At 49.1% G+C, this 23,920-nt stretch overlaps 10 protein-coding genes across 10 annotated transcripts; 6 read left to right on the top strand and 4 right to left on the bottom strand.

The window, feature by feature from the left end:
• The first annotated feature begins 541 nt into the window (after positions 1–541).
• POJ06DRAFT_299743 (nitrogen permease regulator of amino acid transport activity 3-domain-containing protein) lies at positions 542–4,294 on the top strand. Its single transcript, XM_056190696.1, has 2 exons — positions 542–3,241; positions 3,293–4,294. The coding sequence occupies exons 1-2, from the start codon at positions 678–680 to the stop codon at positions 4,137–4,139; spliced, it is 3,411 nt and encodes a 1,136-aa protein (XP_056045235.1). The 5' UTR covers positions 542–677; the 3' UTR covers positions 4,140–4,294.
• Positions 4,295–5,467, top strand: POJ06DRAFT_247893 (folate-sensitive fragile site protein Fra10Ac1-domain-containing protein). Its single transcript, XM_056186949.1, has one exon. It carries the CDS (start codon positions 4,483–4,485, stop codon positions 5,338–5,340), a length of 858 nt encoding a protein of 285 aa, XP_056045236.1. The 5' UTR covers positions 4,295–4,482; the 3' UTR covers positions 5,341–5,467.
• On the bottom strand, positions 5,468–6,419 carry POJ06DRAFT_247894 (uncharacterized protein). The gene is made up of 3 exons (XM_056186950.1): positions 6,114–6,419; positions 5,987–6,014; positions 5,468–5,931 (listed from the first exon to the last, which is right to left on the bottom strand). The coding sequence occupies exons 1-3, from the start codon at positions 6,178–6,180 to the stop codon at positions 5,562–5,564; spliced, it is 465 nt and encodes a 154-aa protein (XP_056045237.1). The 5' UTR covers positions 6,181–6,419; the 3' UTR covers positions 5,468–5,561.
• A 549-nt stretch (positions 6,420–6,968) lies between these two features.
• POJ06DRAFT_194607 (NAD(P)-binding protein) lies at positions 6,969–8,125 on the top strand (the record flags this gene model as incomplete). Its single annotated transcript, XM_056184957.1, has 2 exons — positions 6,969–7,256; positions 7,391–8,125. The coding sequence occupies 2 exons, from the start codon at positions 6,969–6,971 to the stop codon at positions 8,123–8,125; spliced, it is 1,023 nt and encodes a 340-aa protein (XP_056045238.1).
• Positions 8,126–9,360: 1,235 nt separating this feature from the next.
• On the bottom strand, positions 9,361–11,861 carry POJ06DRAFT_71054 (Argonaute siRNA chaperone complex subunit Arb1-domain-containing protein). The gene is made up of 3 exons (XM_056191444.1): positions 10,923–11,861; positions 9,767–10,867; positions 9,361–9,716 (listed from the first exon to the last, which is right to left on the bottom strand). The coding sequence occupies exons 1-3, from the start codon at positions 11,649–11,651 to the stop codon at positions 9,669–9,671; spliced, it is 1,878 nt and encodes a 625-aa protein (XP_056045239.1). The 5' UTR covers positions 11,652–11,861; the 3' UTR covers positions 9,361–9,668.
• A 93-nt stretch (positions 11,862–11,954) lies between these two features.
• On the top strand, positions 11,955–13,106 carry POJ06DRAFT_71124 (inositol polyphosphate kinase-domain-containing protein). Its single transcript, XM_056191445.1, has one exon. It carries the CDS (start codon positions 12,019–12,021, stop codon positions 13,024–13,026), a length of 1,008 nt encoding a protein of 335 aa, XP_056045240.1. The 5' UTR covers positions 11,955–12,018; the 3' UTR covers positions 13,027–13,106.
• A 79-nt stretch (positions 13,107–13,185) lies between these two features.
• On the bottom strand, positions 13,186–14,227 carry POJ06DRAFT_194267 (uncharacterized protein; the record flags this gene model as incomplete). The annotated part of the gene is made up of 2 exons (XM_056184947.1): positions 13,186–14,033; positions 14,089–14,227. 2 exons carry the CDS (start codon positions 14,225–14,227, stop codon positions 13,186–13,188), a joined length of 987 nt encoding a protein of 328 aa, XP_056045241.1.
• Positions 14,228–15,222: 995 nt separating this feature from the next.
• POJ06DRAFT_247898 (Mss4-like protein) lies at positions 15,223–16,307 on the top strand. Its single transcript, XM_056186951.1, has 2 exons — positions 15,223–15,801; positions 15,851–16,307. The coding sequence occupies exons 1-2, from the start codon at positions 15,649–15,651 to the stop codon at positions 16,115–16,117; spliced, it is 420 nt and encodes a 139-aa protein (XP_056045242.1). The 5' UTR covers positions 15,223–15,648; the 3' UTR covers positions 16,118–16,307.
• Positions 16,308–16,615: 308 nt separating this feature from the next.
• Positions 16,616–18,302, top strand: POJ06DRAFT_280508 (P-loop containing nucleoside triphosphate hydrolase protein; the record flags this gene model as incomplete). The annotated part of the gene is given in 3 exon segments (XM_056189885.1): positions 16,616–17,398; positions 17,453–18,268; positions 18,288–18,302. 3 exon segments carry the CDS (start codon positions 16,616–16,618, stop codon positions 18,300–18,302), a joined length of 1,614 nt encoding a protein of 537 aa, XP_056045243.1.
• A 798-nt stretch (positions 18,303–19,100) lies between these two features.
• On the bottom strand, positions 19,101–20,169 carry POJ06DRAFT_71168 (uncharacterized protein). The gene has a single exon (XM_056191447.1). It carries the CDS (start codon positions 19,965–19,967, stop codon positions 19,308–19,310), a length of 660 nt encoding a protein of 219 aa, XP_056045244.1. The 5' UTR covers positions 19,968–20,169; the 3' UTR covers positions 19,101–19,307.
• Between the last annotated feature and the right edge of the window lie 3,751 nt (positions 20,170–23,920).

Consider the following 23,920-nt stretch of genomic DNA (forward strand, 5'->3'; position numbering starts at 1 on the left):
TGCTTCAAAACACTAATTTAGAATGGGCAACCACAGCGCGTAGCGCGATTTACAAATGGCATGTTGCTAAATACAGGATTAAGCTACCACTGAACTATCCCGAACTACATGTACCGTAACGATAGAAACATACACCCACAAAACCTGGAGCTTTGAAGCCCTTCACAGAGCGAGTCAACGAACAGGATACCAACAGTTGTCGAGATGCTCATGCGGAAACGTGTCATGGAGGGGCCCGGTGTAGTGGCGAGAAGTACTCAGCTTCTTGACATCTTTGTTTTCTATAAACTAATACCGGGATATAGAGTACCAGTGAACAGCATCGCCCTTCAGACCGCACTTCCGTGATTGTAGTAACTTTAGTTAATGTAAATGGCGAGGTCTAATCGCCATGAACCTGGACAAGCACATAATATTTGAGCACCGTTCACGTTCATATGTAATTTTTGCACGGAAGTTGTTCGGGATCGTTAAGCGAGTCGCGTGCGGCGCTCCAGACCTTAGTCAAGGCTTACCCGACTGTGGACAGTTACACTTACGTCCCAAGCATCCAGCACTGACAATCACCAGCTTACTTCCATGGCCAACGTTACGTTTGTTCCGAGAAAATACAAAGGCATCTGTTGACTCTCAAGCAGCACTGCGCTGCCGCCACCACGCCCTGAGTCACTAAGATCATGGCAAGCATTAGCAGCGCGCCTTCAGGCTCCGGCATTTCGCCGCACCTTTTGGGTATCATGCTGGTTATCACGACTCCCAATGGCCCGCAATTCGTGTTTAATTATCCTCAGACGGCCTATGCGGCGTCGTCACGGCAAGCAAAGTCAGCGACTTCCGCTTCGACCAGCCTGGCAAGCGGTCGTCGGCACAAGAAACGGGACGGAGACGGCTCGCCGCTGCCATATTCAATTCCATCGTCGCCAGCATTGGATGCGATGCCAGCCCCGTCATCAAGATTGTATCGGTTTGACTCCCCGGATACGTCACCCTCTAGTTCAGGTTACAATTCATCTGCATCGTATTCAACGTCATCATCCGGTTCGGAGAATGACAACGTCGGCTATTTATCAAGCACAGGATCAGAAGAGATAGGCGTTTCAGACGACGATGACGCAGATATTGACAACTCATTGGACTTAGAACGCGACGGTGTGGAGGTTGCAGTTGGTAACGGCTTACGCAGCCGCCAGTGGCGGTCGTCATCGCGACCAGGCTCGTCGGGTTTATCACAAATACTTGCGCTGGGACCTGGCGGGGACGTTCTACCAGGTGTGCGAGCTGGGCTTAGTCATCAGGCTCGCCATAGTCATAGGCGGTCGCGAAGGAGGAGGAAGCAAGTAGCAGGGGGAGGATTTCTGCCACTTCCGCGACACCGAAGTCGTACACCTATAGATCATTCGTCTACTGGACGACGGACACAGCTGTCAAATTCATTGGTTTTAGAAGACCCCCCAGGACGTGAATCAGCATTGACTCCAGAGCCTCTGCAGTCCTTGGGTTCGCCATCGCAATTGCATCGCAGAGGTCTTTCACCGTCTGCGGCGGGGGCTTCGTCTCCTAGACTGTCCGCGTTGTCGACAATGGATACGAGCACAATAACAAGTAGCCTCAAGCTGGACGAAATTACGGGTTCTCTCCGCGCGTCGAACGTAGCCCCGTCTCCGCGAAGCGTGTCGAAATCACGAGACCCAATTTCTCGGCGACGGAGTCTTGACAGCTCACATTCCAATCATCACCATCACCACCAGCAACATCATCACCATGATCGACGACGAAAAAGCAATACTGAAAATGTCGTCCAAACTATTATCGGAAGCGACGACGATGAACGCTCAGGGAACGCCGCGCAGGACAGGCATAGTTCATCATCAATCTATCAGCAACCGTGGGAGAAGAGTTTTGGCTATGACTCTGAGTTTTTGGCTGCATTACTTTGTCCGAAGCGAAGCATGTGTGACACGAAATTTGAGTTTACCGTTGGTGATCTTGCGTTCTTGGGCTTACCCATGCATATAAGACAGGACGGGAGATGGAAGCGCAACGCAGGGGACCGTGTGCGGAAGTTGAGAAGTGGGCCAGGCGGATCTGCTTCTGTGTCAGGTACGATTAAGTCCATGACAACGGAATCTGACCGATTCGATGGCGTATTCGGATACGAAGACGAAGGCGACTATGCAGACGAGGAATATTTCGATGATGACATGGAGGCAGAGAGTAGCACGAATGCATTAGAGCGCTCTTTCCTGAGTTTAACATTGGAGTCCAGTCAAATATCTGGACAGCATTCAGAGGCGATTTTCGAAGGCATGAAAGAAGACCGTCAACGCGAGGAGATGAACAGGACAATATCCACGGTGGGTGATGAACGAAATAGTCTCGCGAACAATATCAACAATATGTTTCATGCATTCCAAACTCAGAGTGCGAACTTGGCGGCCGCTGCAAGTGATAGCCATAACGAAGTGTCAAACGATCGAAGTACGAATGAGACAAGCGACACAATTCCAAGTGACGATCAGGGTGATCGATCTTCGTCAGTCGAGCCATCGTCGATTAATGCGTCGAGAGCGCCTTCAGTAGTGCAATCGCCTTTGTTAGAAGATATACTACAGCAGCCTCGTAAACAGTCTGTTTCGAACGAGGCACTCAGTCCTATGAATATGTTTCATGTAGTGTTTGCTATGAACCCACCCGAACTGGAATACAATGCCCGCATTGATGAGATGTATGACTACGTCGCTTCGCCGCTGGCGAAGTGTCTTCGTTATGAACAGCATAAGTCGAACTATGTCTGGAAACAAGCACAAATGATGATTAGACTCCGGGAGCGTGCAGCCATGAATGGTACAACTCAGGAGGAGCTCTGGGCGCAAACCCTGACACATTCGTCTCTCGCGCTCGCATTGGCACAGGTATACCTCGCCATCTCGACCTCATCTATTGCGAATGTAGTAATCAATGGAAGCACTCGATTGTTTCAGATTCCTATCCAGATGCATTCTGCAACTCTACCGTCAATATTGGAACCTGTCACAGTTCCAGGATTTTATCTCACAACAGAAGATTACTCCGATAGACTGGGCGCGAATGGTGAAGACAGACAAAATGGCCAAGCCGGAATGCCTTTTCTAGAACATGCGTTGCTGTTGCTGGATGCGGCAGATAAGATCATCAACGAACTTCAGACCGATCCGCGGAGTCCGTTTGCAAGGTTCATCCGCTCAGTTTCGCCTACCGAGACGTATGTGTGCTCGTGTATGTTGCTTGCCATGATATTCTAATGATTTCTTAGGCTGTTGAAGGTGGCTGCTAGTTCTGAGCTTTCATTACATGATGTGGAAAGCTATGCGAGACATCTAATCTATTGGCGGCGCGCTCGCATCATTATTCCTGTTCATAGACGAGGGATCTATATAGTTGCGCCTACAGCGCCACTGTTATGGTCTGTCACTTTGTTTCTGGACAGATACAGTTCACTAACACTTTCTAGTCTACATTCACATTCGAAGTTGTTCGCCAAGGAATTCCCGTCATTGCCATCGCTCCCTCGCATGCTGGAAGAGATATCTTCTCAAGAGCCACGTCCATATGGCAACATCATTCCATCGCACAATATGCGTGAAAAGTACCTTGATGCGCTAGCCTGGCTATTGCGACTGGGCTACCTAGCGCAACTTCGTACCTTTATTTGGCTACGTATTTCCAAGGACATCAAGAAATCAGTAGCTCATGATAACCGTTTACGAAATGCACGGGAAAGTAGCCAAAATGGTGATCTTGTTGACGATAACAACGGCTATCGGTACGATAATTTGCTGTCAGATATTGATGCAAAGTCACAGAGTCAAAGAGATGACGTCGAGAGTCCAATGAATCAGGCATCTGCGGAAGAAAATCAATTGGAGGACACAATTATTCTCGAGCCTGACCGCGCGACTGTACTTGAACGCACGTGGATGGACAAAATCGTCGCGGGACAGAATGAAAGCATCGTCGAGCTATTTTGGAGAGTGGCCAAATATATGAATGGTAAAGTTGCGTTTGAGGACGTTCCTGGGAAAGAAGGAATTGAGCGGAGGGAAGTGAGAAATTTACTGGCAAGTGTGAATGAGCATATCATCATTTCCAGACATTGGTAACTCTGCTGGTTGATTTAGTTTTGTATTGGAGTATTAGGACTGTGTTAATTTCACAATTTGTGAATATGGTATCTGATGTTCATGGATTGTTTTGTATTACTTCGGTGACTGCATGGATCAATGTACTATATTATTATGATGGGCCAGACAACAATTGAGATTCAGCTACTGTAGCTAGGGAGCTGTAGCTGCCGTCGTGCGGCGTAGTTCGATCGGGTCCATGCGATGAGATATCCTGAAGCGAGATCAAACTATAATTGACCTTCCCACGGTCTCCTTCAAGCTTAAGAATTGCCATCTTGAGATACTCCGCGATGATCCGGGAAAGTCAGCCCTATCGAACATGACTGACAACAAGTACTCCAGTACATTTCGCCAAGAATTAGCAGTCGCAACTAAGTCGGGAGTGACACCTGAGCAGCATCGGCCTCATCAAGTTACAGAACGAGATTTATTACATAAACATCATCGACTTTTGAGGGAAGATGATAAAGATGACGTGCAAGACGACGGCTCTGGTACGGCAAGCAGTGAAAGTAAGGACTATGAAGAAGTAGCTCGAAATCGGCCCGTCGACAGGGTGGAACGAGCAAACGAGTACGGCAAGGAAATAGCGAAGGAGTATTACAAGAAACTGGTAAAGGACTTTCCACTACTTGACTTGTCGAGATACAAGGAGGGCATGGTCGCTCTGCGATGGAGAACAATGGCAGAGTTTCGCAAAAATAAAGGGGGCGCGAATGGCATTTGCGCTGAAATTTCTTGCACAGAACGGGATAAAGACTACGCACCTAATGCGGAGGATGACTATGATTATAATTCTAAGCAGTCAGAAGAATTCCTAGAAAAGAGACAAGTTTTGTTTAAGTACTTGGAAACTTCTACGGATGGGACGCGGCAAGAGCAGAAGACGATTATGGTGTCTTGCTGGCTCTGCCCTCATCATGGACGAAGACTCGATAAATCTCATGAATACGAAAAGGTACTACAAGCTTCGGTATCTAGCCGCAGCATTGAGTCACGAGAGAGGAGACACGATAGACAGATTGGGCACCATGGTCATCGCCATCATTCGCAAGTGTCTGGTCGTAGGCGTTCAGCTTCACCTAAGCATTCTACTTACCGCGAAGGATCGCGACCAAGGAATAGCTCGCACAATTATGAGCAAGATATGGGTCCATCTAGAATTGATTCATCTTAACATATCGGATTTTTTTGGGTTTCGCATTTGAGGACTTCGTCTGTGATGGAGTTAGGCTATTGCACTCTGTAGTATTATATCTGGCAATTGCGTCATTTAAATATATTGTTCCATAATCCAATCAAATGATCGACTATAGTACAAAATCTAGGTAGCATATATACATATCTATTTACAAGTTATGTAGGACTGTCGTAAGACTCACTACAATTTCACGGCGCCTAATGCTTATCCGTGTCGGTACTTAACCCAGCTGTAGGTTTGCTCTCTTCTGCTGCCACCTGATCAATCGCGACTTTCGAATCTTCTTTCAGAGTTGAGTCTCGACTTGTATTCTGGCCCCTCGACGAGAATAGTTCTAATGGGTGAGAAAGATAATATTGGAAGGACTTAATTGGTTGTGCGTTCGGAGAGCTGATCTCGGGAGAAACTATTGGCGGAGTTACTGGCTGGATGACAGTCTCTGTTGGTACCGAAGGAGGAGCTGGAGGTGTTATTTGAGTCGAAGTGCCCTGTTCCTGTCCATTGCTGGGATGCTGGTTGTCAGGGAGTACAATGATCCCTTCTCGAATTAATCTATCGCGCTCCTCTCTAATTCAAAGTTAGCACCTAATTACGCCTGCTAGACACAATATACATTAATTACCGAAATATGGGATCAAAGAATGCAAATCCTGCGGCATTGCTCAGTGATTGCTCTTCTCGCCGCTCCAATATTCAAGTGACCCGTCTTGTTGCCGACAGTTGAATGAGGTAGTCCTTCATACACTTACCACTATATACACCAGCCATACCAGCCACAACAGGCGGCATTATCCGTAAAAGTAGTCGTCTAGACATGATATTACAAACAACCCACAGGACCGAAATCCCTTCAAGTGCACGACGAAGAGATGGTTTACGCCCATGTAAGACGGTCCAGCTTTTTCGCAAGATTGTCCCAAGTTTTGGGGAATACCTTAAAAAGGGGCCCCAAGTTTTTCGCTTTAAGAAATTTTATATCAGGCTATGCCGTTTTAGGTTAGTTCGACATTCAGAGAGCAAAGAACCAATATTTTGATACTACGCAAAAGAGATATAACTATCTATCATTTATTACAAATCCAAAACTTCCCTTTTAAGGTATTCAGTGGCTGAGTAAGCACGGAACGATGCGAGAAGGGGCACGAGCCACCGCATCTTCGGCGCCCGAAGGGCAAGGCTTTCTTTCTCTCGGCGATGCGACCCCTGCGGCGTCGGACCTTGCCGTCGGAGTATCAACATTTGGCAATCGCTTGATCGCTTGTCAGTAGAGTCACCGTTTAAACTATTGCTCTGTGTGGGACGGCGGAAGCGTGGCTTGGGGCCGATGGCATCAGAGTGGAAAAGCTCGGAGCTGCTCCGCGAAGTCCACCCTTCCTTTGGTAATACAGCTCTCAATGCCGCACGGCACGTCAAGTGAAGTGAAGGATACAAGTAGACCATCCTATCTCTATCTCTACAGACGATCGTCCTTTAGTTCCCTCAATCCTACACCAATCAACAACCCGCCTACATCGACGACTTTGCTTAGCGTACGGCTCGCATACAACGACTCATCCAATTCACATTTACCATCCGCACTAACAACAACACATATACCCAACAACATGGTGCGCGTTCTTCTCACCGGTGGTAGCGGTTTCGTCGCCGCCCACGTGCTTGATGTCCTCCTCAAGCGTGGCCACAGCGTTGTTACCACCGTCCGTTCCCAGGCCAAGGCCGACCTGCTCAAGTCCCTGCACCCAGACGTTGGCAAGGACAGGCTCGACTTCGCCTTCGTCGAGGACATTGCAATGGAGGATGCCTTCGACGAGGCCGTCAAGAGCGACCCTCCGTTCGAGGCCGTCATCCATACCGCATCACCATACCACTTCAGGGCCAAGGATATCCAGAAGGTGAGTCCACCCACTTGCAGCCAGTAGTGCTTCCTAAAATACGCACACAAATCTCAATGGCACAGCCTGTGCAACACCTGTCTAAACGGTCAACCACCCTCCCTTTGATCGCGTGCTGACGGAGACCACCATAGGAACTCCTCGACCCTGCCGTCATCGGCACCACCGGCATCTTGAAGTCCATCAAGAAGTCAGCACCTACCGTCAAGCGTGTCGTCATCACAACTTCCTTCGCTGCCATGGTCGATTCCTCCAAGGGCTACTGGCCAGAGCACACCTACTCAGACGATGACTGGAACCCGACCACCCACGAGGAGGCCCTTAAGAACGCAGCAGCCGGTTACCGTGCCTCCAAGACCTTCGCCGAGAAGGCCGCCTGGGATTTCCTTGAGAAGGAGAAGCCAGGCTTCACCATCACCACGCTGGCCCCTCCTCTCGTCCTCGGACCCATTATCCCCAGCCTGCAGTCGCTCGAGACTGTGAACACCAGCAACGAGCGTACCAGGGATCTGCTCCAGGGCAAGATGAAGGAGAAGTACTCGCCGACCGGTTCCTACATCTTCGCCGATGTCCGCGACCTCTCCATCCTCCACGTCCTGAGCATCGAGAAGGAGGAGGCCGCCAACCAGCGCTTCTTCGTCTGCAACGGTCCTTTCTCCAACAAGGAACTTGCAGACATGATCCGCGCCAAGTTCCCAGAGTACGCTGACAAGCTGCCTGGTGACGGTATCCCAGGTGGTGACTACCCCGCGGGCGGTATATACAAGACCGACGCATCCAAGGCCGAGAAGGTGTTCGGCATCAAGTGGACCACATTTGAGCAGTCCACCGTCGATGCGGTGAACGCCCTGAAGGCCGCTGGTGCTTAAATGGGAAGGGTTTAATGATTGTAAACGACGGATAATGGATAACGGTTAATGGACACCAAGACCACCCGGCAATCTGGCCCAGGTATGCCTACTTTCTCCCGTCGGCTTCAGGTAGATACCACTTCAAAATAAATATTCCACTTCAAAATAAAATACACTTTAAAACGTAGATTTGCTCTCATTTCGTATTGAACTTCATCGGCACGTCCGGAAGTTATCGTCTGAAGAAGAAGACATCATTTGGAGAGATTAGCATCTGTTCAAGCGATGATTCAACTCACCATTTATTATTCAGCTTGGCACAATGCCATCATTCCTAAACTGCGTGAATGTACGCGCCAGGCTTCATGCTAACATTCAAGAACGACATCGTTGTCTCATCGCAGACCGTCAAACATTGTCATGCAGAAGCAAGGTCAGAGACAGAATGCAAGAGCAAGATCAAAAGAAGTGAGAATGCGGATCCTCGGGGAATCCAAGCTCCTCGAGTTCTGCGCGCTTGTGTCAGCGGCTTGTGACCTCAGCGAGAGCGTCCATGAATCAGGCTCTACTGCTTATTACTGAATTTATAATCTCGCCATACATCCGGTAATTGCTCGTTGTGTGATCATTGAACGCATACATAGGCACTGCTCGACTACTCAGGCTCTTCCCCTTGTTCAACTGCTCCCTCGCTACTTAATACGTCTTGTGAGAACAGCGACCTCCGTTTTGTAAGCGGACAAATATATCCTCTGAAAGCAGCAAACAGCAATTGCAATACCCTTTCATCTTTTGCGATCAGTGCACAACCTCCGGCCGAACCCATACCAGCAAAGCACAGCAATGGAACGAACCGTGCGCCCCAAGGAAGCCACATAGATCCGCCTACCATGGGCGGCGCACTATCCCTCTTCTCGAAACTCCTCTGGGCGAAGGAGATCCGCATCCTGATCCTCGGGCTCGACAACGCTGGCAAGACCACACTTCTTTACCGGCGCAAGATCGGCGAGGTGGTAGGCGGGTCAGGTCTGCAACTGATGATGGGCTGACGAACAGCTATATAGTAATTCGCCCGCGCCCAGAGCATGAACTGAACGTCCTGTCTGGCCGGACTCTCATTGTAAAAATTAACAGTGGTTCGCGTTGCTGGCGCACTCGAAATTTGTGCCGTGGATCTCAATCTCAAGCCGTAGAGTTCGCCATCAACTGACGTGTGATCGTCACAAATAACGCATTAATAGAAGTCCGAAAACCACAAAACAGGAGCTCCCGAAGTCAGTTTAGCTGGCATACTCTACGAGACTACATCCAAAAACACGACGTCAAATTGATAGGCTGGCATGTTGGCGGCGAGGGACGGAGTCAGTGCCCTGATGCGGTTTAGATGTAATAGGGGAACCATTCTTCTATCACTGCTTTTCAAGATCCTAACGTACTGTACAAAACAGATAATGCCTTAACGTACTGTACAACATATGTCCTTATATACGCGTCCACTCGGGCGTGGCGACGTCGATGGTGATCGTCGCAATAAAGAAAACGGGCCGCTGTCTCCTTTCGTTTAATCCCCGGTAGGAGAGGAATTAACATAAAACGAGCACATTATCCTCTGATGTATCGTTAGGTCAGGGCTCGTCAACAATCAATAGTCATCCATACCGTAACATAGTCGAACACCACTGTGCCTGACCTGTCCGAGAGCCTTTTTAGTTTGGCTTCCAGTTTCATTCCCGTGAATACGTGCTCCAGCGCCTTCCGTTCCAAAAGCAGAGTAATTTTCTCATTTTCTGGGAATGGGCAATCATCCGGCGCTGACTCATCCTCAAGTATGTGCCACCACGGAACTACCTCCATTTGACCAAGCGCATTCTCATCATTATCATGCGGCAAGTGAATGTCGACAACGTCCACCGGCAAAGAATACTTATCTACATAGCACAGAGAGCCTGTTCTCTCTAATTGTTGGTCGTTAACATCTTTAAATAAGACTCGAGCGACTGTTTTTCGTGCTTCACTTTCTGACATCCTAAAATCGTAGGCAGATTGAGTTGAAACTTCCTCCCACGGTTCCTCAGTCGTTGGATTCATTCGTTCCTCGAATTCCTTGTCTTCGGTCCACCCTATGTGTTGATCGAATTCAACTTTGGGAGCAGTCTGTTGCCATCTTTCAAAGCTCTCCTGAATTGGCACAGTGGGCCGTTCCAGGCTAGCTGATTCTTTGTTTTCGGTCCTAGTATCAGGGTCAACTCCATCTGAACCTTCTGTGACATCTTCGATCTGCTGTGTTGCGGTGGCGGGAAGACTCCGATCGAGTTCCGTCGCATTTCCTCCATCGTAATCATCGTCCGGAAGATTCGCTAAATCAGACTTATCCAGCTCTTTTTTGAATTCGAATTTGATTTCCGGTTCTTGCGATTTCGCTTCAATTTCTGTCTCGCTTGTAACTTCTTGGACCCGATCCTCTTCGATGGTTTCTGTAACATCTGTTGGGGCAACAATCGGCACAGCGTCTCCAGTACCTCCCACCATATCGTAATCAACGTCAAGATCTAACAATGGATCATATATGGGCTTTGGAAGTGAAGGGTTATGATGTCCGAATTCTCCGCCCAACAAGAAAGAGACAGCAGTGTTGAACTGGCCAGGAAGAATATTAATAAGGTTGATAGCAGCCGGAAGTTCTCTTCGAGAAATGTTGGCAATTTCTAATGTATACTGGAGCGCAGGATTAAATTCTGGACAGACTTCGTGGAAGAGTAACTACGCTTTAGTTAGGAAATAGTCAAACCGAAATAGTCAGAGAAATAACTCTTACATAACGCACAAAATTCTCAACAACTGTGATCGCCTCTAGTAATGGCCCTTCTTTCGTCAAGAATAGTTCGAACGGAATATGATGAGCAAAAAACTTCTTGCTTCGCAGAGACCAGTCTTCGGCATCCAGAACTTCATCGTATCCACCACCAGGGGTCTTCTGCGGTCTCTGGTCGTCATCTTCATTGCCATCTTCATCATCTGATTGCTCTTCGTCGGCAAACTTTTGGTTCTCTGCCTTGGGCTTGTAAATTTTTGCGAAACTGAGATAAACTTGGAAAATGCGGGCACGGTGCTTATCGAGAAAGCGCTTCTTCTTGTACCGCAGTAGACAAGCATCAATTCGCTCTCTGAAACTATGCTTAATCGGATCATATTCTTTTCGCTCTTCGGCCCACTCTTCTGGACGCACTGGATTATCGGCGTAGTACTCTTCAAACCCAGAACCGATCGCCAGCGCCTTCTGTGATTTGTTCTTCTTTTTCTTGGATTTCTTCTTTTTCTTTGGTGCAGAAGGACCAGTCTCAGTTACAGACGCTCCATTAGGCAATGCCTCGGCGCCGTTGTCTCCAGCATCCGGTGTTGCAGTCTCGGATCGGCTTTCGGACAGAGGCTCTCTGACGACTTCAACAGTGATCTCCTGAGCTGGTGTGCGAATACCAGTTTGTTCTTCAGTCAACGATTGGGAAGTTCTCTGAGCCAAGCTACTTAACTCAGGCTCGGCCATCATGTTTGCGGGAATGGGATCAAATGCGGCTTCTGGATTAGCCCTGGCTCCATGAGAGTGCTGCGAAATTATGTTCTCTGTTCAATTCCCCGCGAAGTAATCGAGATCTAATTCGCACGCAAGCAACGTCTTTTTTTTTGGAGAGGAGCAAATTGTAGTAATTCATCCAAAAGGAGAGTAAATGTGTGGTACATGGAAGTGTGGAAATTGTCGACAGCCTGCATGACAAACTTCCCAGAGAGTCTGTCTTACCCCTGGAGGAGTTACTCTCTATGTCCTTGAGCCGCATGCGATCGTAGCTATTGTTCCACGTACTTTAACTACTTGATTCCTCGTCGACTCCTCATGTTATCTCACCATTAATACGACAATGAGTACACCTCTGGCGATTGACATATCTGCAGCTGTGTCATTTGATAATAAAGTCGCAGGTCATGACGGCGTTTTGCAAGATCCAACTGGTGCGGTTGTCATCAAGCCTGCCACCGGATATGAAATCGAGTTTTATGAATCCTTAGCGGTGCACCCTTCATTTGCATCTATCTGCCCTAAATTCTATGGTGTGCTGGAATTGTCCGAACAAGGTATTATTACTGACAGTTCCGGCGAGGTGCACAGGACTAAGGACACGGAGCGTGCAATTGTCCTTGAAAACGTTACGGCTGGATTCTCAAGGCCGTCAGTTATCGACATTAAACTGGGACGACAACTATGGGACGAACGAGCCTCTCTCGAAAAGAGAAAGAGATTGGACGATGTGGCTGCAAATACCACTAGCGGATCCCTCTCTATGCGAATTGCTGGAATGAAGACTTGGGATCAAAACAAGGACGACTACGTGGTGTACGACAAGAATTATGGGAGAAGTTTTGATAGCGAAACAGTGAGAGAAGGGATTGACGCATTTGTCGTTACAGCACTAGGTACCGATCGGCGAAAGGAAGTTATGCAGAGACTTATAGCTGGGATTGCTCAGATCGCCGAAGTCCTTGAGAAAGAGGAATCTCGAATGTATTCCGCGAGCATCTTGGCCGTCTACGAGACCGATCTCAGAGCATTCGACGAGGCTGTTACGGAAGAACGAGAGCGGCCAGAGAATAGTCCAGAAGACGAGGATGAGATCGAAGGAGAGTTTGAAGAGTTTGTCAGCGAATCTGTCGAGATCGATGGCCAGATCGTTGAGCAATTTTCGATGTCTGCTACTGGAGATATCGTGCTAGACGAAGAGGAGACCGACAACGAGAAACCTGCTTGCCGTGTCAAGCTGATTGACTTTGCCCACGCCACATGGACCCCAGGAGAAGGAAAGGATAGAAATGCGTTAGCGGGCGTATATAATTTGAAACGACTGTTTGAAGAGTTGCTATTCGCGCTATAAAGTGTTACTTTCGGATAATGATATACAAGTTAGAGAACATACGAGACGTCTACTAGATAGACTAGCAACTATTTATCGATCAGCAAGAATTTCGTCTTATTTACAACTGACAATTATACGTCAGTGCAGAACGATTACATTGGTATAGAACGCACAAGCTTAAATCTTAAGTACAACCTTGCCAGTTGATAGTCTGGTCTCCAACGCTTCTGCAGCCGACTTATAGTCTTCAAGCGGGTAGACATTATAAATAGTAATCTTCAACCTTCCATCAGCAATAGCCTTCCACAGCTCACTAGTATAATGATCCCACTCCTCAGAGGTTGCGAGGTAGTTGGAAAGCGTCGGTCTTAAGAGTCTAATGTTCTTCTGTGCAAGCCTAGCAACGACAAATGGAGGAACTGCACCACTGGCATTGCCAAACGTGACAAGGGAGCCCTTTCGGCGGACGAGACTCAAGGATCCGTCAAATGTTGCCTTTCCAACACCATCAAAGGCAGCATGGACTCCCAAACCTTCGGTGAGTTCGAGGACCTTTTTGACGTAGTCATCCTCCGAGTAATTAATGACATACTCGGCACCAGCATCCTTAGCGAGCTCGGCCTTCTCCGGCGTCGAAACGGTGCCAATTGCATGGGCGCCAATGCTCTTGATCAACTGGCATAACAATAAACCCATACCACCTGCCGCGGCCTGAACAAGAATCCAATCGCCTGGCTTGACTTCATAGGCCTCCTTCACGAGAGTGATAGCCGTCAATCCTTGCAGAATGGACGCAGCAGCGTCCTTGAAATCAATGTTATCGGGAATAAGACCCACAGTTCCGCTTTCTTCGACAACAGAGTACTCAGCGAAGGCGGCACTCCCCATCCACGCAACTCTATCGCCGACTTTGAACTTCGTAACTGAAGATCCAACGGCAACGACGGTACCAGCAGCCTCGCGACCGGCAACATAAGGAGTGCTACCAGGATAGAGACCTGATCTGAAATAGGAATCAATGAAGTCTGAATAAATGTAAGCCGCTGTCAATTAAAGCTACAAGCCACTCTCATTACATACTTAATCCAGCATACTCGTTCTTCACGAGAATCTGTCTAGCAGAGACTTCCGGAACCGGAACATCTTTGAATTCCAAGACCTCGCGGCCACCGTTCTTGGGGACCACGATAGCTCTCTGACTGGCTGGAATAGACGACATATTTTTAAACGTAATGGGGTAGAACAATGGAAATTGTGGAAGTAGACAAGATCTTGTTCGTATAGAGGACAATGATGCTGCTCGTGGAGATTGAAGTAATGAAGTGATAAAAATCGACCGTGACAAGGGGCGGAACATCGAATGTCCGGGCACGGGTCGGATATAACGAGGGGATTGTGTCCGATTACGTGAAGCAGCTCCAGCCAAGCGTCATCACAACTACTATGGAGATAGAGTGCTCTTATCCACTTGCGGAGAGAAGCAAACAACGGCGGTCGGTAAGGATATCCTGTCTACCTCCAATAACCGAGATAGCCGTCCTGGCTATGAGGTGCGGTAAAATTGGTTTGACCGGAGTTAAACCGCACCAGCTAACTTCTGTTGGTTAACTCACTTTAAGAAGTGACTGAGTTCACCCAATGGCAGCATGTTCAGACAGTTGTTGCGCGTGTGCCACAGACGCACATCGGCACACGGCACTGAGCATGCATTTTTTAGATGACTCCAGGCTCATTTGGGTTATTAGTAAGCTGGGGGTAATTTAGTAAATTGACGTCGGCGTCCCCGGTATTAGAACATCATTTTGGACAGTTGTAAATCAATTTGTCCTTAGTCGTGGCATACAGTTTTCATTAAAGCTAGTTCTGGGTTCGTTTAGTGTCGTCGGTATCGCCTCCGATCGCAACTTTGGGAAACTGCGATTGTTGACAAGGTGCAATTTAAGCAACTTCGTGCTTGGTACGCAAATGGGAATATGGGCATCGCAATGCCGTCCCGTTGATGCTTTTGTCCTTGAGTAACGGTGGGCAGCTGTGTAAACAATGAGCGAGCAGACCACCTCTAGACGGTAGCTACAAACAGTGCAGATCAGTGAAGGAAGAAATTATGACTTTAATTCTGTGAATACTTCCCAACGGGGTTTTATATAGGCCGACCCAAACATCTCATGCGGTTAGGCAAAAGTGACTTATGATATCTAATGAAGCTTGCCAGGCTGGTAATTAGTAATAGTATCTTGTATTCCTATAATCGTTCCGATGCGAGCGTCCGTACGGACCAAAGCGCGGGAGGTTTACTCCGGAGTTGTTCGGAACCACTCGAATACTTCACGCAGAACTCAATTCCTGCACTGCCCATTCCAAAATGACATGGTAGCCGAAATGCTGCTGGACAGTCTGCCAATGCCAGAACCTGAGGCATGCGGTAGGAAGTTCTAAGACCTTTCATCGGGTTAGGTGAAGAAATGGAGGTGAAGTGGTATCGCAGCAAGTTTCGGATTGCGGCTAATCCCCTCAGTCGATGTTGATACGCTTAGTGTCATCGTTATCCAACCACACCGGTATTGAAATCCGTTACAGCTTTGCTTTCGGCTCCGTCTAATTGGTCATCATAAATCATTGGCGTTAACCATCACACGCGATATGGCGACCAAGCAGCAATTTGCAGAACTTGCGACACAGCCGAAGGAAGGCGAGCGAAATATTTACAAGCTCTATTGTCCATACAACAACTGCTCGTCTGTAATTCTATCGCCTGGAATGGGGATTTTACGGAAACGTGCACAAATTCCAAAGGTATGAGAGTTTCCCACATCGGCTGCGATACAAGTCCTGACGAACTTAGTCATTCACCGATCTGGAGAAGGACGAAAAGGAGCTATCCACCAGCGAAGGCAACGGTGAAGTCGATTTATTCTGGGTCCTCGGGGACCCCTTTGATTTTGATAATCTTGGATTTAGCAAAAGCTCGTCAGCGGGTGTGAAATATCTCGCTTGCGCGGATTGTGATCGTGGTCCTTTGGGATATCATGATTCGAACTTTTTGGCAGAAGAAGGCGGAAAAGAGTTTTTATTACGCGCAAATCTGGTGTTATATGTGTTGTCACAGTAATCAATGTGGTGATCCTCAAGAGGAGAGATTTTCGTTTTGTAGGTTTCTATCTGGACAATTTTGCGTTGTAATAGAGATGTCATCGGCGTGGTTGCTTGGATCGGCGTTTATGCGGTGTATTGCGTACAGTGATATTGCTTAGATCTAGAGCAAGTTTGGTATATATAGTTACTCATATAACGTCAACGACTTATCTATCAGTAACTGCATATAAGTCGGCGATTCTTGAAATCGGCGATGGCTGCTGTCAGAGTCACAGATCACAGACAGTTTGTGACAAGCTCTCACGCGTCCTTTGTTATTCTCAAAGCGCGTCTTGCTGACAGCTTAAGCATTCGAATACCACCCGCTAAAAGCCCGCCTCATCCGTTTGAGAGAGGGTTATGAGATCCATTTTGTCTTTCGCGTTATTAACGTAATTAGTACCAGCTCGCCGTGTGTAATGTTCGAGTAACGGGTGCAGTGGCGGCGTCGTCAAGATTATCCGCAATAGAAAAGATGGACCCGCTTCGCCATAATGCACCCTCGCAATCTGCCAAAGACTCGAGCTTTGAAGTCGAGGACGTGTATGAAGATGATGAACTGACGCTTCGGCAGTCAAACGATATGGTACAGGCCGATGTTTTCCCGCTGCAAGAGCAACGCCAGACTGTATCGCCGTCGCCATCGGATGACAGCAGGGCCGTGCTGGATCAGAAAGCCCCCCACAGAAGTTCATCGCCGACGCATCGTCTTCGATTGAGTCTTAATGAGCTGCAGCTTCAGGCGGTTACATTCCCGCTCAAATCGCAGCTGCAAATTCTTGCGGGCCCTGGTACCGGCAAAACGAAGACGTTGATCTCGAGGGTGATCTTTTTACTGTCGCAAGGCGTGCATCCGTCGAATATCATCGTCACGACTTTCACTGTGAAAGCTGCTAACGAAATGCGTGAGCGCATAGCAGCAATGGTTGGTCCATCTGTGGCATCGCGATTGGTGTTGGGAACGTTTCATTCGATCGCTCGCAAATACCTGATAAAGTACGGGCATTTAATTGGCTTTCCTACGGGGTTTCAAATTGCGGATGAAGCCGACGCGTTGCATTTTATCCACGGAATTTTGAAGGATGCGGACCCGGAGAGTGACAAGAACTATAGCAGACGTGCCCGGAATGTCATTTCAAATTTGAAGTCGCGCGCGATCCAGCCAAGTAGTCTCAAAGCATTGGAATACACCACACAGGACATGATAAAAGTGTATAGTCTGTACCAAGACAAGTTGGCCGAAGCGAATCTTTTGGATGTAAGTGGTGGCTTGCGGATGGCACCTGACAGGCAAATACTAACAAGTTGACAGTTTGATGACTTGCTACTGAAATGTATGGAACTGCTCCGCACTAATCCCATGGTAGTATCCAACATACAAGCTGTTCTTGTGGACGAATTCCAGGACACGAACATTGTGCAGTACGAACTCATGAAGCTTTTCGCCTCCAGACGGTCCAATATCACTATCGTTGGCGATCCAGACCAAAGTATCTACGCTTTTCGAGCCGCCGAGTCCACGAATCTTATGCGCATGCGACATGATTTTAAGGATACGAGTGTTGTCAGTCTCGAGGAAAATTACCGGTCGTCAGGACACATTCTGAATGCGGCGCTGGCAGTGATCATGCAAGACGCAGACCGAATACAAAAGACCGTACTACCGAACCACGATGAAGGTCACATGCCGGTTTTTTTTCCCGCGCGAAATCCGTACATCGAAGCCAGGCACATTGTTAGGGAGGTCCAGCGTTTAGTAGACTTGGGTTGCGGCATGCTGAAGCCTCACGATTTTGCGATTCTTGTGCGGTCAGCGCGATTGACGAGACCTATCGAGAGCGAACTTACAAAGGTGGGAATTGACTACCGTATTGTTGGTGGGTTTCGATTTTGGGAACGAGAAGAGATCAAGCTATTGGTGAACTACCTTGCAGTTGTCAAATCTCGACGAAGTCCTGCGCTGCTGGACATTATTAATAACCCAAGAAGAGGAATCGGCAGTGTAATGCAGGCGGCATTATTGAATCATGCGAATGCATACCAGGTGCCGATTTGGGACGCGATTCTGCGTGCAATCGATGGTCAGGTGCGGGTTAATGCTCGAGTCAAAGCTTCGTTGAAGGAGTTTGTGGATGCCATTACTGAAGCGGAGAGACTGGTGAAGGACAATACACGGGAGGCACCATTGGCTGATGCGTTGGACTACTTGATTACGGCTTTGGACTATAAAGAAGTTCTTAAGAAAGATCGGGGTGACACATGGGCTGCTCGATGGGAAAACGTGACCGACTTGAAGGAGCAGGTGCGATATTTCAGTGCGACGCCACCTGATCCCGAGTTGCCTGACATTGAGGGAGTTGAGGGTAGCAAGGCAATTGATGATGTTCTCAGCCGGTTTCTCGCGACCGTAAATTTGTCTCCGTCTGAGTCTGACACCAGTGCGTTCGATCCGTCTATGGTGTTGACAATTTCGACAATCCACGGCTCGAAGGGATTAGAATGGCCGGTGGTGTTTATACCAGGAGTATACGAGGGGTCTATCCCGCATTCGTTATCGCTTGTGAATGAAGTTGACTTGGCTGAAGAACGGCGCCTTCTCTACGTGGCAATGACGAGAGCCAAAGGTGCGAAAGCTTTACTCACTCGCTCGTGCGATGCTAACTAGAAGTAGGAATGCTTTACCTTTCCTACCCGGCCATGCTGACAGGTAGCGCCATGTATTCAGCAAGCAAAGCAGATTCGGAGCCAACATGTACTGAGTCCTCGTTCGTCTCAACGATCAAGCACAAGTTCCAGAATTCGTTGCCAAATATAACATACAAGAGCGTGGTCACGCTGGGCGAAATCCTGGACCGTGAACCACCAAGCTCACCGGAATTTGCGGAAGCAAAGAAGGCGTGGTGTGCGACCCCTTTTTGCTGGTTCTTTGTCTTTGTTTACGGGAATAAGCGCTAATTGTGGAGTAACAGCTTCCCGAACCCAGCCAGTCTTGATGAGTACTGGGCGTCCCTGGCGCCCGAAAAAGCAGGTGGCTACGACATATACGACGCCTCAGTCGCGCAGGTACCACGCGATGGTGGGGTCTACGACGAGTACGACTGCGACATTTTTTCGGGCCGGCGCGACGAGTTTGACAGCTATGAATACTATAACTCTGATGTTGCGCCTCACCGGTCGCGAAGCCGGACTGAGTCGGGCGGAGAGTCGCGCAAGAGACAGCGGACCGTGTCGGGAGGATCCGTCACAACTCTGGCAGCACTTACGGCCCGAGGTGGATGCAGGGCCCGCGAGAGCGTGGATGCTGTTGAAGGACAATTTGCAGCGTCGTTTATTAGTGGGAGGGATGCTATGCAGACGATGGCTTTTGAGATAAGCTCGAGAGCGGCCGTTTCGGTTCGGCATCTTGGTACTAGTACTGGTGGAGTCTTAAAGGGCGGGACGATGCCTGTCGCAGGCGATTCTCGGCAGACGACATTCGGGATTGCCAAGTCTGGTTCGCATTCTTGGTCGTCGGAGTCATCCACGCCGGCGCGGGAATCCGTCAAGCAATCCCGCAACTTCACGTCCGCATTGTCCTTCAATTCTCGTGACGACGACACACGAGCAACAAATCCAACCCCGACGTTGCAACTAAGGTCGGCTAAACCGCAACCAAATCGGAATAACTTACTCCGTGGACAACGAACTCTTGCACCATTCATGAATAAACCAACGTCAAGCTCGACAGACAATCCAGCGAAGTTGATGAAGCCGAATGCCATGAGAACCAAACCGAAACGAGTTCCGCTAGCGGACGCGATTGCGAATACGAGGGGTATTGTTACCATTGCTGGAGGGTCTAAGGCCGTGACATTGTCTTCGTCGCCTTGAAACTAAGCGAAATTAAGGGGGGGCCGGGGGAAGGACAATGTATAATAGCGATTATGTACGGTATGTCCTGGAGTATTTAGTGTATTTGTTGATAAGCAGATTATAAGGTCAATAAGGATGTAGAGAATGAATAAAGGGTTGCTCTTTTCTCCACTTTTGACCACCACCGAATTCCAGCTACTTCTTCGGGCGATAACCGAACTGATTTACTAGGTTTACAGCACACATTATTTACGTCAGGATGTGGCTTATAATTAGCCTGCGTGCAGTCGACGCCAAAAATGAGACGGAGGAGAAAGACGTGGAGATTTCTTAACCCCGCGAGACCCCGTTGGACGATCGACTGTCAGCGCGAACCGCCGAGCTGACGAAGAATGTCGATCGCTGCACGGTGATCAACAAAATCATCATAGCGAGTGATGTGCGACTTCGCTCAGTATGGTTCGTGTTGCCGAGGACCAGAAAAAGCGCCGCAACATCTGTCGGGAATCCGGGGTCACCAGTGGAAGTGTCGCTGGAGTGCCGCCAGGCGCGTGCTAATTCCCGAGCGACGGTACCTACTCTTGGAATTCGCGCGAGAAAGCGATGTAGTTTCGCTGGTCGCGAGCACGCGATTGTGGTTACCTTGGGGGAGGCGTCGACCTGGGGGGCGGAGTGGGGAACATGCGCCCCACAATTCGTGCTGTCAAATTGATGTGCGCTAGAAGCGATAGAAGGCGACTAGCTCTTTCTCGGGTTCCCGAAGGGGATTATGCCGACGATCCACGAGCCTGGACAAATCATGCCCAAGGGTCGTTTCCCCGCATTGCGGTGCAAATCGCACCGCCCCGGACCGGGACACGAAACCCTCGTCGAACAGTCTATTTAGCCGACCGCCTGGCCGTGCTTTTCACTGAACATGAAGGTGCCGAACGACGACAAAATAGTTGATTCCTGTTGTATCTACGACTGTAACTGTCTAATATCACTGGCGATGCAATCAGGAATGATTGTGCCAGCCTGGGAATCCATATAGCCGGTGTAGTTTTCCATCGGTTCAAAAGTCACCATGCGGAAGAGCGCCGCGTCATTTCTGGTTTAGTTATCGCTACAGAAGCGGATACGATGTGTGAGTTGTGACCTGTAACTTAGCCCGTGCTATGACTTAGCCGGCGGCACCCACCAGATTCCGTTCAACTTAGATGGCAAGAACGAAACTTGCTCCCGATGATTAAGCGCGCCACCACCCGCTGCATACGCTTAACGAATATCGGGCGGTCGCAGAGACGGGACGGGGTAGTACCGTATGCGCGATGTGGGGATACGAGATGACAGCCTGCCACGCCAAGTCACCTGTCACGGAAATTACACCGGCCTACCATAGAGTCATTACTGCAATCTAGTAATCTCAGTCAATGTCTAATAATATACGCCTAAAGACGTATGTATAGATTTACGGTGGTTGCAATCGAGACGGGCCGGGCCGGGGGGGGCCCGCTTACGTTGCGCGAATCCAGAAAAATAAGCCCGAAATGTACCCGAAGCACTTTGCATGCGGAGCGATCTCCAGATGTGGCGCTGGTCCCAAACTGGCTAAGGAATTCAAAATTGGTTGAAACGTCGATGTTTGGGTATTGTACCGAAGGTGTTGATTAGGGTAAAAATTGGCCGGGCAACTCGCGAATCACTTGTTGCAAAATGTGCGCATATCTATGCCATAAATGTTACACATTTTCTGCGCATCATTTAGTGGTGACATCGAGAGGTGTTTATTGACTCCAATTGCGTTAATCGTGCGGCCGGCAGATAACAGTCTCAGTCTGAAAAAATCGCACCGGTATAATTGCAGAGCGAAGAAGTCCGACGCAGGACTCAAACCACAAGACAGTAATTGCATAGCTTCTGGTTTGGCCGATGGACAGTGCAGACCAGCACCAAGTGCCCTTTACTGACGCTGCCAACGGCAGCACTAAACTACCAGCTGGGGTCTGACCAAGCTGAGGCAGTAGCGATAAACGTGTCCGATAGGCACTACAGATAATCGTGGCTGTTTTCGCATCCCACACAAGCAGGGTCGTGAGAAATTAATCTGACGATATGCGAATCGCGGATGGCTTTCACGGGAGTGCGCGACATGCAGTTCGATAATCGCTGATAACTACGCCGTGGCTATGGTCATACTAGTCTACGACAAACGCAAAAAGGGCAAATACGAATATGTTCGCAATGTAAATAAAACAGTACAAGTCGACAAGGATAGAGGCTTCTAAAATGCGTGGAGTCAATATAAAGATGCGGATCTGCAATTATGCATGGCCGAGGTCAGGCCATAATTCCGTCAGGATGCCACGAATCCTATGGATTCCCAGGATCTTTCCCCATCATTGTTGCGCCTTTTCTTCGTCTCTGGCAGAACTTGGTGGTCGAGCTATCGGGGCCTGTCAGAAGCATTATTATTGATCCGTCCTCTCCACAGGACCAAAAGACGCAGCCTCACGTGGCGCAGCGTCGCGGAGGCCCAATCAGGCAGCCACTCCACACCGTGCAGGGGCGGATCGAACGAAACATCGAGCCCAGAGACAGCGAAAGGGTATCAGAACGCGCTCGTTACGTCACGCTTGCGGAGAGAGAGTGGGTCGCCCGCCGGCTCGCCTAGCCGCACAAGTCAAACAAATCATGTCATTTCCCGCGGGCAAACGAAACTAGCAGCTCAAACGCCAACAACTGCAATATAGTGTCATTTTCTAAAATTTGGTGACGACTGACGAGTGGTTTGGTGGTATGCTCGCCAGTCGCCACCGTGGTTGGTGGTCGCAGCGCTCCGTGCCGTTGCCGTTCGGGAGCGCTCGAGGTCGCCTGTAGCTCGTGTTCGCTACCTAACCCTGGCGATAGGAAGACCCTTTGAGGAGCCCTGACAATTTTCAGTGGCCGACGTGACGGTGCGAGAGAACAATGCCGACTTCGTCCAGAATAAATTCTTCAACTATTTTGTAGAAAAAATCATAGACAACTTCCAATTGCAGAAAAAGCGCAGCCGCAGGATGGATAGTGATCCTCGGAGTGATGTCATGGACCGTGTTCTGCTCGGTGAAACGTATTTCCGAAACATGCGTCCCTGCGTGGCGAATTATTCGTGTTCAGGGCGTCCGTTTTCGTGGGGCTCAACACCCGCCCGAATGAAGTTTTTCCGGTGGATTAGGGTTTATGTGATTTAGGAGAGCGCTTAGCGGCTGTCGGCTGTGGGTCACAGAGTGGTGGCTGCAGGTGACAAGGGTTTATGTGTCGGCAATCGGGCAAGGGTTGTTGGGACGGATGCGGAGAAGCAAGCAAGAGCGAACGAGACAAGGGATATTGGGCATTGCGACAAATGTTGACCAGAGGGAGAGTGGAGATGGATTGTCGTGATTGCGCCGGCCGATACGCGCGCCGTCCGTCCGACAAGAGCCCACGGCAATTTGATTCGAACGTGATAGATATCCAGCACGGTGTAGCGGGAGATCGACCAGATGGAAGACGGCCATGCCTGCCGCATTTCAGCACAGTAGTAGCAGCAACGCCAACAGCAGCGGCGCTGTCGGGAGGAAGCGTGGGTAAATGGATGGTAATGGTTGCCCAGCTACACGCATGCGCGAGCAGCGAGTCGAGGAAAGCGCATCCGACAGTCAGTTAGTTACATAGAGCGAACTTGCAGAACAAAGCCACACGGCCAGACTAGACGGCGAATAGGCCCCCCACAAGTTGGTCGCGAATGGAAGGAAAATGCTTAGCGGTTTGTTTGTGGTGCAGCTACCCGTTGACAAACCAATTTGCTCTGGGTGGTGCGGGGAAATTGTGTTCTGGAAGGAGTGGAGAAATCGGTACCGGCGGAGTACCGATTAACAAGTGCCGGTCACAAAGTCCGGATGCGTCGGCCATCACCCACGTCGACCCC

This window comes from Lipomyces tetrasporus, assembly GCF_029532465.1.
Source record: "Lipomyces tetrasporus strain NRRL Y-64009 chromosome Unknown POJ06scaffold_3, whole genome shotgun sequence".
Taxonomy (NCBI): Eukaryota; Fungi; Ascomycota; class Lipomycetes; order Lipomycetales; family Lipomycetaceae; genus Lipomyces; species Lipomyces tetrasporus.